The sequence below is a fragment of the Rattus norvegicus genome, chromosome 3, assembly GCF_036323735.1.
Source record: "Rattus norvegicus strain BN/NHsdMcwi chromosome 3, GRCr8, whole genome shotgun sequence".
Classification (NCBI taxonomy): domain Eukaryota; kingdom Metazoa; phylum Chordata; class Mammalia; order Rodentia; family Muridae; genus Rattus; species Rattus norvegicus.
The window spans coordinates 36,686,880-36,699,028 of record NC_086021.1 but is presented as its reverse complement, the minus strand read 5'-3'; the positions used below and the strand labels follow the sequence as shown (position 1 = coordinate 36,699,028).

Genomic DNA, 12,149 nt, shown 5'->3' with positions numbered 1-12,149 from the left:
CGAGAGGTCAGCGTGTCATCGTGATATTTCGAGGAGGAACTCCACCTGTGACAGAAGCATCTCAGTGCAGGGGTGCTCTGAAGGACACAACTACTGCCTGGAACACAGACCAGAGGGGCACAGAGACGGGTGACAGTGCTGGAGACACATGGGCCGAGCCAGGCAGGAAGGGCAAAGGGAACTTTCCAAGCCTTCACATGCCAAAAGGGTGTCAAGATGCACTCTGGCGAGTGTGGGGTAAGTCACAATGATGACTGAGCAAGTGTGGCCACCTATCCCATTAGCACATCTGTTTCCCTTGCAGTCTGCGCCTTCCCATACCTCCTGGCCTTCACCACCGACTCCATGGAGATCCGCTTGGTGGTGAATGGGAACCTGGTCCACACGGCGGTTGTGCCACAGCTGCAGCTCGTAGCCTCCAGGGTGAGCGGAATGCAATTTCATGGCCTTAGCATCCAGAGGGGTCAAGTGAGCAAAAACTGCTCATGACCTCAGCACAGGGGTTCTGTGTCAAAATGCCAGGAGGGTAGGGCTGCTGTGAGGATTGGTCAGTGGGATTACTGTGTGTGTGTGTGTGTGTGTGTGTGTGTGTGTGTGTGTGTGTGTGTGTGTGTGTGTGTGTGTCTGTCTGTCTGTCTGTCTGTGACTATGTGTCTGTATGCATGCACCACAAAACACACGTTAAAAATCAGAGGACAGGGGGCTGGACAGTGGTTAAGAGCACTGACTGCTCTTCCAGAGGTCCTGAGTTCAATTCCCAGCAACCACATGGTGGCTCATGACCATCTGTAATGAGATCTGATTCCCTCTTCTGGTGTGTCTAAAGAAAGCAACAGTACACTCATATACATAAAATAAATAAATCTTAAAAAAAAAAAATCAGAGGACAGGCTGCCTCAGTTAGCCCCTGCCTTTCACCGTGTGTCTCCCAGATCTGAAGGGCAGGCCTCCAGGCTTGGTGGCCTTTCCCTGAGCCTGCACCTTCCTCCATGCTTACTGCCGAGCTTCAGTTGCAGCCATGTGAAACATGGCTCATCAACTAACCCACGCCAGCAACTCAGAGGACACTGGAAAAGATGGCTTCCCAGGGTGTCTTTGTCTAGTGTCCACACTGTGATTCAACCTCACGAAGGCCCCTCTCGCTCCCACAGGACCGTGCCCTGCCCCATTCCTTACGGCCCCCTTCTCACCCCTGATCTTAATCATGCAGGTCGGAGGCAGCTGCCCCTCTGCCCCGCTGCACTGCGGCTGTGTGCATCACACACACAGCCGGTGCTTCCAAAATATGTACATGTTTAAAACATATGTACACGTGTGCACGTGGACTGTGATTTTACTGTGTAACAGTCTTAGTTTACAGATAATGTAAAATATGCTCTTCACAAAACCTAGAACACTTAGTTCTCAGAAAATACACTTTTGATTTTTCTGAGCCCTTGCATCCATAACCACGCCACAGGTTCAACTCCACCCTAAGTTTACAGTTGGCTTCCTACCTCGATCTACTCGTTATTGTCCCAATGTGTTATGTAAAGAGATCTGTCATGCAGCAAGATGTGAGCCCGATATGTAGCTCACGTATGGACGCCCAGCACTTACAAGCTATTTGGAGGACTGCTGTTGAGTTTGAGGCCAGTCTCAAGTACCTAGTGATATCCAAGCTAGCCTGGGATACAAGTAAAACTTTAACTCAGGGGGGTTGGGGATTTAGCTCAGTGGTAGAGTGTTTGCCTAGCAAGCGCAAGGTCCTGGGTTCGGTCCCCAGCTCCAAAAAAAAAAAAAAAAAAAAAAACTTTAACTCAGAAGTAAAAACATCTAATATGCAATCGACTGTTGAGCTATTTTTCTGGGCTAGAGAGCTAGCTCAGTGGTTAAGACCCCTTAGTATTCTTGCAAAGGACCCTGGTTCAGTTCCCAGTACCTATGTGGTGGCTCACAATGTCTATTCCAGGGGATCCAGTCCTTGGGCTCCTGCATGTACATAGTGCTTAGGACATATACTTGGGGCCGCACACACATATATAAAACTAAGCAAGTTTTCCAGCTCTGAAAAAAAGAACCAAAAAAAAAAAAAAACTAAGCAAGTTTTAAAAAATATTTATCACCAGAAAAAAATCACACCTCTTAAACCAGAACTTACTCCAGATGTAGCCCTAGACACATTTTCATCCCAGCTCATACGGTGTCTGTGGTGCTGAGAGCCCATCCACTGGATGTGATGACACCAGAGTCAGGAAGAGCCGCACAGCAGTTCCCAAATAACAGTAAATATAGCCGAATAATTAAGAACAGCTGAATTCTGATGCTGAGGATCATTATCTCTGACATATTTAAGTTTATACCATTTGGTCTGGGGAGAGGTTCCTCAGGTAAAGTGTTTGTAGAGCAAGCATGAGGACCTGAGTTCAATGCCCAGCACTCATGTGAAATTCTGAGTGTGGTCACAAACATGCCTGGTGCAATAAGGGACAGAGACGGGTGGGTGACTAGGGTTTACTAGACACCAGCCTAGCTCCAGGTTCAGCGAGAGACCCAGTCCTAAGAAAGGAAGGTGCAGAGAGATGGAGCAGGATCCCTCCTCCCTCCTCCCTCCATCCCTCCTCCCTCATCCTCCATGCAGCTACATAGTCATGCATATTGCACACACATGTGGATAAACACTACAACACAAAGCTAATTTCATAGCTTTAAAATATTATTATTGCTAGCCATGTTTAAGCTCTCACTTGTGAAATTCCCGAGAGTTGGCTCTCAGAGACTCATGTTATGTCCCATGACTGGGGTTACCAAAATCAGCACATTTAGGCATGTGGAGTCTCTACTGACTGAGTGGAGCAAGCCTCCATTTTCCCACTGCACAATGGTCCTGATGGAATTCCCCCAGCTCTGTCCCAATTCTGAGACTCCTGAGAGAAGTGTGTGTGTGTGTGTGTGTGTGTGTGTGTGTGTGTGTGTGTGTGTGTGTGTGTTGTGTGTGCAGATGTGAGGCAAGTGCAGAGAGGAGGGAAGCAAATACTTGGGGAAAAGTCAGACACAGGCCTGCACTGCCTGCTCCGCTGAGTCAGGAAGTCATACCCTAGCCTGGGAACCAGTCAGGCATTCAAGGCAGCTGCTAACACTTCCTCTTCCTTTCCAGTCAGATATATACTTCACAGCAGCCACAACTGTGCATGAGGGCTCATCTGGAGGCAGCTCAAAGGGGGCCAGTGCACACACATCTCCTCAGACACCACCGGCCCGGGACACTCCACTGTTTCCTTCTTCCCTGGGGGAAGGTAAAATCTAGCTTGTCCTGTCGTCTTAATAGATGCTTTAGGGCCTCATGTCTTAGGCTTATTGTCAGAATTAGACATAATCACTGCTAAAGAAGTACTATTCAGGCCGGGCATAGCATCACACGCCTTTAATCCCAGCACTCAGAAGGCAGAGGCAGGTGGATCTCTGTGAGTTCCAGGACAGCCAGGGCTACACAGAAAAATACTGTCTTGGAAAACAAAAACAAAAAACAAAAATTCAAAGTAGGGATAGAAGTTATTGACATTGTCACTATCAAAAGCCAGTAAAAAAGGAAGACTTGCTTGGTTGCATGCCCAGCATTTGTGAGGTTGAGTGAGACAGAGAATTCCACATGCACTCAAGCAACAAACACAAAGAGAAGAAATCCCATCATGCAAGGCACTGCCTCAGTGTGGAAAAGGGAAATAGGCCAGAGGGCATCCAGCTGCAAGTTTCATGTGTTCCTCATGGGTGGGGACGGTGCTAGTGAGTTTCAAGCTAAATCTGCAGCCCTCAGGCCTCCGTGTGTCACTCTAGCTTTGCTCATTTTCCCCAGAGGCTTTTACCAGACTCCTGCAGGGCTGGGAACAGCAAGGGTTTCGTGTGCATTTTTGCTCCATCCATCTGTCCATCCATCCTCTTTATCACTTTTTGTTAGGATGAGTGTCCCAGGCACAGGCCCTTGCTCTCCTTGCCTCACCTATTTTTCTGTGCGAGCACAACTGACAACCAGTGTATTTTATCAAATTCACTCAGAAAGGGCTGGGGATTTAGCTCAGTGGTAGAGCACTTACCTAGGAAGTGCAAGGCCCTGGGTTCGGTCCCAGCTCCGAAAAAAAGAACCAAAAAAAAAAAAAAAAATTCACTCAGAAAAAGGGAAGCTTTGCAACAATCAGGATGAAAACTGAATAAAAAAGTAAGTTAATAGAAAAAAGAGAAAGGGGTTTCTTCATGCTAATGTTATTAAGGAACAAGAAATTATTTTCAAGCCAGCAAGATGGTCCTGCAGGTACAGGCACTTGTCATCAGGCCTGATGAACTGACTTGAATCCCTGTGTCAAATGAGAATAGATACCTGAGTCCTGTAACTCCTGACCTCCATAGAGGTACACGTGTGCACACGCACACGCGCACACACACACACACACACATTCAATAAATGTAATTTAAAACTTTGGGGGGAGCTTTGTTTGGTTTGGTGATTTTATTGTTGTTATTTATTTTTTGTTTTTTTTTTGTTTTATTTTTTAAGACAGGGTTTCTCTGTGTAGCCCCGGCTGTTCTGGGCTCTCTCTATAGACTAGGCTGGCCTCAAAGTCAGAGACCTACCTGCCTCTGCCTCCTGAGTGCTGGAGTTAAAGGCGTGCATCACAATTGCCCGGCTCGTACTTGAAAACTTGTAAAGGAAGAAGTTCTGTTGTAAATAACATGAGCCTAAAGTTCTGGTCTTTTCCAAATTGTGTTTCAGGTGAAATTCAGTCTAAAAATCTGTACAAGATTCCACTTAGAAACCTTGTGGGCAGAAGCATCGAGCGACCTCTGAAATCGCCCTTAGTCTCCAAGGTCATCACCCCGCCCACCTCCATCGGCCTTGGAGTCGCCGCCATTCCTGTCACACATTCCTTGTCCCTCTCCCGCATGGAAATTAAAGAGATAGCAAGCAGGACCCGCAGGGAGCTGCTAGGTAATCACCTCCGCCAGGCTGTGTCCCAGCTTATAACTAGACCAGAGGTCAAAACCAGAGGTTAATGGGGACCACGGGCCGGTGAGGTGGCTCAGAGCTTCAAATACTCCTTCAAGCTTTACATGTGAGTTGGAGCCCCAGGACATACATGACTAAAGAACAGAGCTGACTCAAGCTGTCCTCTCATCCCCAAATAAATAACATGATAAAACAATTTAAACAAACTCCCTCTCAGAAGAGATTTATTAATCCATCAATCATAATCCACACCCGACCATTTCCTCCAGGGATGCTGCTGGCCTCTCTTCCTGCATCAGCTGACCAAGCCATGTTCCATGGAGGGGAGGAAGGGGCAGGCAGTTCCTAGGATCACTACAGGACTTTAGGGACTTGGCTGCTTGTATTAGGCTTCTCCAGGACTTGTGTATTGCAGTGTATGTATACTTTACGATCAGAGAAAGAAAACTTCACCAACAAGAAAACTACTCGAAAAACAATCTGTCATCTTTGCTACTGTCTTGGGTCTCACAATGTACCAATGAGAACAGAAGGTGGTGTGCACCTTTAATCCCAGCAGTTCAAAGGCTGACACAGGTGGATCTCTGAGTTTGAGGCCAACCTGGTCTACAAAGCAAATCTAGGACTGCCAGAGCTACAAAGAGAAAGCCTGTCTCAAAAAACTAAAAAATAAAATAAAGTGAAGTAGGCAGGGAAAATGGAGGGAGAAGGGATAGATGTGGTCAAAACATATCATATGCTTGTGTGAAATTTGCAAAGAACTTTCTGCCCCCTATGGTAATGGCCTGCTGGCCTGTGATTTTCCTCTGTACTGCAGGCCTCTCTGATGATGGTGGGCCCAAGTCAGAAGGAGCACCAAGGGCTAAATCAAAAACCCGGAAGCGGTTGGAAGAAAGCCAAGGAAGCCCCAAGCCAGAGACTATGAGGTCAGCTAGCAGTGACAGGTAAGAAGAAGGTGGCCCTGCACTGCTGTATGGTGGCTAGTGGACACCAGCACGCCCAGGTGTTGTGTTTTATAAAGAAGAAGGAAAGAACCAGGATCTGTTGGATGGAGCTGGGTATGGTCAGGTGGAAGGGTGCCTCTGTGGGCCCATGCTGAGGACCCCTTCCCCTGAGGGACCAGCCACACAGATATAGTATGGAATCGTTTATTTAGGGCATGGGAAGGGGAGTTGAGGATGGAATAGAGACAGAGAAAGGGGGGGGGGGTAGAGGCTGGCCAGGAACACATGGAGAGAGGGGAGAGAGGGATGGAGAAAGAGGGAAAAGGGGGGCAGGGAGTAAGACAGTAAGAGGATAAGAGAGTGAGGAGTGGACAAGCAGCTACTTCTATAGTGAGTCAGGCACACTTGGCTGTTGCCAGGTAACTGTAGGGAGGAACCTAGAAAGAATACCAACACTAAGAGTCTACTAGCCCAGCACCCTGCAAGGTCAGCACCCATCCCACTATGAAGGTCCCAGAGAGGACAGCTAACACCACAGGGCTGAGACAAGAGGACACTGTCACCAGCAATCAAACAAATGTTCACTAAAATATAATGAGAGGCTATAGACAGCTCAGCTAGAGCCTTGCCTGACACTCACAAAACTGTACACATGTGTGTACACATGTGTATGAGAGATAAACAAGACAGAAAGAGACTTTTTTGTAGTGTAGTTTTGAATCTCTACCCACCCTTACTCCAGGAGGTGACCATGATACCAGCCCCCACCCAGCTTCCCATGAATCCTTGGACAAAAGATACACAATTTGTTCCTTTTCTACTTGCCTTCTTGACACAATTGCTGGGAGCTTCTATCTCCCACCTGGAAAACTTGCCCTTATCTATCCTCTTAGCTCTGTACCTCCTACCCGCCCTAAACTTCAGTGGCTAGTTCCATCTAGGCCCTGCCAAACATCCATGACCACCCGCCTGTAATAGTGGCCACAGACCCCAGCTCCTCCTGAGACCTCACATGGTTGCCCAGTTCTCCTCTCCCCAAAGCACCTCAAACTGCCCCCCATCCCCTGTATTCCCCACCCTACCTTCAGGGGCCTGGAAGTCCTGCCTGTACCTTCTGCCCAACAATTGGCCCAAGGCTTTCTTTACTGATAGATCAAGAACCAATTGGGGAATAGGACTACCCCCTACACCTCACCCTTTCTGTCCAATAAAAAAAATAAATTTAAAAAACTTTTTAAAAATGTTTTTTAAAGATGTATTTTATTTATGAGTACACTGCAGCTATCTTCAGACACACCAGAAGAGAGCATCAGATCTCATTACAGGTGGTTGTAAGCCACCATGTGGTTGCTGGGAATTGAACTCAGGACCTCTGGAAGAGCAGCCAGTGCTCTTAACCACTGAGCCATCTCTCCAGCCCCTCTTCTCAGACATAAATTGAACAAAAACATAACAATCACAACAGTTATATAGTATGATAGACAAATGACATATAGTCTATTATGTTTGTCAATTAGATAAAGTACACTACCACCATTCCTAACTGAAAGAATTATGATTCTATCCCTAGATTATATTTAGATTTTAGCCTGTAGCCCTATCTGAAAGCCATGTCTTCCAACCTAAAACCTCTCTCCCAATGTTAAACAACTTGAGTTTGATTATTAGACTAAAACTAATCTTCAACCCCATCAGATTTCTGAGAACAACTTAAACATCACCTGGGTATATAGGAAGCACCCAAACATAGCTTCTCAAACAACTGGAGAGACAGCTGACTACCTGGAGAGCCCCTCATTCCTCGAAACTTTGGAGAATCAGTCTTTGGCCTTCTAGCCCAGGATCATCTATCTGACAGACCCCTGCAAAACAGAATTATTAAGGACTGCTTACCCTGTCTTGGCAGAGCCAACAGTGCACTATTTTGCATAATGTGTCCTTTTCCTGGGCACTGTTTCATCTGCAGATCAAACAGGCAATTTCTGCCCAGTGGCTGCCTTGCCACTTGGAGGGTGTGAAGATGCCCAATTCTTCTTTGAACCAAGAAGAGGGTGCTGTGAAGAACAGACATGTCTCATTGTCAAATAATTAAATAATATTAAATGTCACATTCTGTGGATTTCTGATGTTTTTGAAGATTATATATATAAAGTAATCTGAAAGTTCAACCTTGACTACTCTCAGCCATTTCTAACTGAAATATATTGAAAACACCCTTTTATAATTCAGTCAGAATCTAACACAACCATGAGTTTGCTATCTGGCCCCTAACTTGTATTGCTTACTCAACTAAAAACAGTTTGTAACAGCAGTTATAGAAGGACTGGGTCTAAGCTTTACATTCTTTTTTTTTTTTTTTTTCGGAGCTGGGGACCGAACCCAGGGCCTTGCGCTTGCTAGGCAAGCGCTCTACCACTGAGCTAAATCCCCAACCCTAAGCTTTATATTCTTAAATGAGTTGTATTGATATAAGAAATCCATACCAATGAAAACCTTAAACCCCTATCAAAACAAACTTTGTACCAATGTAACTTTTTATCAAAGATTTATACCAATTAAGATTATGGCTACACAATTAATCCTACCTATTTCTTCCCTGTTCAAAATTATGACCATTCCTAAATTATCCCTTAAAATGACAACTCTTTTATTATTTGTAACAACCATTACCAGACCCCCAAACCCAGGGAATTGGGCTGACAACTCTATATAACTTCTTTTGGCTGAACAGGGACAACAAAAAACTCTTAGAAAGGGAAGGAAAATTAGAAAATTCGGTTAGACTTTAAGAAAGCTAACTTTAGTATCTGTTATCCAGTCTCCGCATGCTTAGAAGGCTCAGGGCTTGACTGAAGTTCTGACTAGATCCATTTGAAAGGTTGAACGAGGCAAAGTGACCTGGAATCCTAGCAGGTCAGTTCAGCATCTCTGAGGATAAATCTCACCAAAGCTGTGTATTCTGTAGTAGATAAATCTCACAACCGAAATGCTAGTCTCATTAAGATATCCATATGGATTGTGCAGGGTGCACAGATGAGTTAAAGATGGTCCTTGTTGGGCTGGGGATTTAGCTCAGTGGTAGAGCGCTTACCTAGGAAGCGCAAGGCCCTGGGTTCGGTCCCCAGCTCCGAAAAAAAGAACCAAAAAAAAAAAAAAAAAAAAAAAAAAAGAAAAGATGGTCCTTGTTGAGCATGTGACAGGCAGCTGTCTTGTTATGAGTTAATTTTATTAATAACTGGTTATAATGAGTCCTCATTCATGCCACGTGAAGGATGGCACAAAGAATCTTTACCTGCCTTATTTGATTCTCTTGCATTTTTCTAGTTTTTCAGGAGGTCTCCCCCTGTCATACCTGATCCATATCACTCTAGAAGGGGTCCAGAACCTTTCCTGTCAACACAGATGCAGAGCCTTTCTCAACACTGTCTCAACACTGTCTCAACACTAGGTTTCACTCTTTGGCCCTGGCTAACCTAGAACCCACTATATAGACCAGGCTGGCTTCAGACTCACAGAGATCTTCCTGCCTATTTCCCTAACGCTGGGATTGAAGACATACACCACCACACCCAGCCCTAGAGAGAAACATGTATCTAATGTATTCTGATCATAGTCACACAGATGCACACACACATGCCTGTTACTCTTGCTTGTCCCCCTCCCACTGGTGACTCTGAAGGGACCATTTTTGGCCCACTAGTTTGATGAAGATACACAAAAATTAAGATTGCTTAGTGTCTTAGTTAGGGTTTTACTGCCATGAACAGACACCATGACCAAGGCAACTCTTACAAGGACAACATTTAATTGGGGCTGGCTTACAGTTTGAGAGGTTCAGTTCATTATCATCAAGGTGGGAACAAGACAGCATCCAGGCAGGCATGGTGCAGGCGGAACTGAGAGTTCTACATCTTCATCTGAGGGCTGATAGTGGAAGAATGGCTTCCAGGCAGCAAGGATGAGGGTCTTAAAGCCCACACTTACTCCAACAAGGCCACACCTTCTAATAGTGCCACTCCCTAGGCCGAGCATACACAAACCATCACACTTAGTGAGAGTTAGAGTTAGGGCCAGACTCTTCCAGAACTGGTGGCCCTGTGAGCAGGGAGAGCCCTTCTGAAAGCAGTGCAGGATGCACGACTCACAGCCTGCTGCCTGCTGTTTCCTTCAGCAGCAGCGCCTGCGCTCCTTCAGGAGAGGACAGAACACCTGTCCAAGCCGCACTCTTTACTCAGCACTGAGCTGGGGGAGACAGGGAGGGGACCAGGTCTCGTCCACCTGCAGAGGGTCACAGGCATTCAGCAGCAGGCCATCCATCCCTCATGGCAGAGTGGCAGATGATGCAGTGAGGTGTCTGCTATCTGGGCAGAGAGCCTCCCATACCCCAGTTACAGAAGCACGAGCCTGCCTGGTCAGAAGAGCCAGCCTCACTCCTGCTTCAGCCTCCTGTGGAGAAACAGATCTCACCATAATGACATCATCTCAGCCAGCCATAGGTGAGCCGTGAAACTTAAAGGGCAGTAAGGGAGCTAGAGAGGACTGTGGGTGAGAGCACGGGCTGCTCTTACAGAGGACAGAAGTTCCCAGCACCCACATGGCTCTTCACAACCACCTGTAACTCTCGCTTCTGGGCATCCAATGCCGCCTTCTGGCAGCAGGCACTCAAATGGTACAGACAGATAAATAACTATGCATAAAAAATAAATATTAAATATATTTTTTTCCTTTTCTTTTTTTTTCTTTTTTCTTTTTTTCGGACCTGGGGACCGAACCCAGGGCCTTGCCCTTGCTAGGCAAGCGCTCTACCACTGAGCTAAATCCCCAACCCCCTAAATATATATATATATATATATATATATATATATATATATATTTTTTTTTTTTTTGGTTCTTTTTTTTCGGAGCTGGGGACCGAACCCAGGGCCTTGCGCTTCCTAGGTAAGCGCTCTACCACTGAGCTAAATCCCCAGCCCCTGTTTTTTTTTTTAAAGAAGAGGGCATCGGATCTCCTTACAGATGGTTGTGAGCCACCATGTGGTTGCTGGGAATTGAACTCAGGACCTCTGGAAGAGCAGTCGGGTGCTCTTAACCGCTGAGCCATCTCTCCAGCCCTAAATATATATTTTTAAAGCCAGGCTGGGCATGATGGCACATGCTTTAAAACCCAGCATTCGGCCACAAAGGCAGATGTCTTTGAGATCAAGGCCAGTGTGCTCTAAATAATCAGTTCTGGGCCAGCCAGAGCTACAAAATGAGACCCTGTCTCAAAATATCAAAAATTAAAATAGAGAATCTTATTTTTTTTTCCAGAGCTGGGGACCGAACCCAGGGCCTTGCGCTTGCTAGACAAGCGCTCTACCACTGAGCTAAATCCCCAACCCCAAGAATCTTATTTTTTTAAATTTCGCTTTTTTGAGACAGTTTCTCTATGTACCTTAGATGTCCTGGAACTCACTCTGTAGACTAGGCTGCCCTCAAACTCAGAGATCATTTGCCTCTGCGTCTGCCTCTTGAATGCTGGCATTAAAGGTGTGCAGCATCACCACCCGGCAAATAGAGTCTTAATCAACAACAGTAAACCCACTGCAAGTAGCTGGGCATGATGGCTCAGGCCTGGAGTATCAGCGCCCGGGAGGCAGAGACGGAAGAATCACTGCAAGTTCAAGGCCAGCCTGACCCTCTCACAGTAATAATATTAATGCTGCAGTTAGCAGCATTTATTGTTTGATCTTAAAGGACCCAGGTTCGATTCCCAATACCCACGAGATAGGTCAGAATTATCTGTAATTCTAATTCTAGAGGATCTGGTGCCCTTTTCAAGCCTCCGAGAGCACAGAGATGCACATGGTATAACAATATCCACACATACAAAGCATCATTTGCATCAAATAAAAGTAAAAACAATGGGGGTTGGGGATTTAGCTCAGTGGTAGAGTGCTTGCCTAGCAAGCACAAGGCCCTGGGTTTGGTCCTCAGCTCCGAAAAAAAAAAAATAATGATCAACAACATAGACACACAAACAACACAATAATAATAACGGTAGAAAGGCAGGTGGAAGGTGCACTTTGCTGGGGGTCAAGAACAGGACGCATACAGCCCAGGGCTGGCTAGGACCAGATGGTGAGAATGGGGACGGATAATGGGACCCTGAGTCAGTGCTCTGAGCAGGCTGAGTGGCCAGAGACACGGAGAAGACGGGCTTCACAGACTGCTAGGGAGGCCCACAG

General features: G+C 46.2%; 1 protein-coding gene across 16 annotated transcripts in view; it reads left to right on the top strand.

The window, feature by feature from the left end:
• Garnl3 (GTPase activating Rap/RanGAP domain-like 3) overlaps positions 1-12,149 on the top strand; it is a 143,624-nt gene that overhangs the window by 130,983 nt on the left and 492 nt on the right. For 12 of the 16 annotated variants that reach the window (XM_039106188.2, XM_063284843.1, XM_063284848.1 and 9 more), the window contains 4 exons: positions 305-423; positions 3,137-3,275; positions 4,745-4,960; positions 5,796-5,922. In XM_039106188.2, coding sequence (XP_038962116.1) covers positions 305-423; positions 3,137-3,275; positions 4,745-4,960; positions 5,796-5,922 — 601 coding nt within the window. Of the gene's footprint in view, positions 1-304; positions 424-3,136; positions 3,276-4,744; positions 4,961-5,795; positions 5,923-7,617; positions 11,237-12,149 lie in introns of those variants that run through there. The other 4 variants (XM_063284844.1, XM_063284847.1, XM_063284846.1 and 1 more) reach the window with 3 other exon arrangements.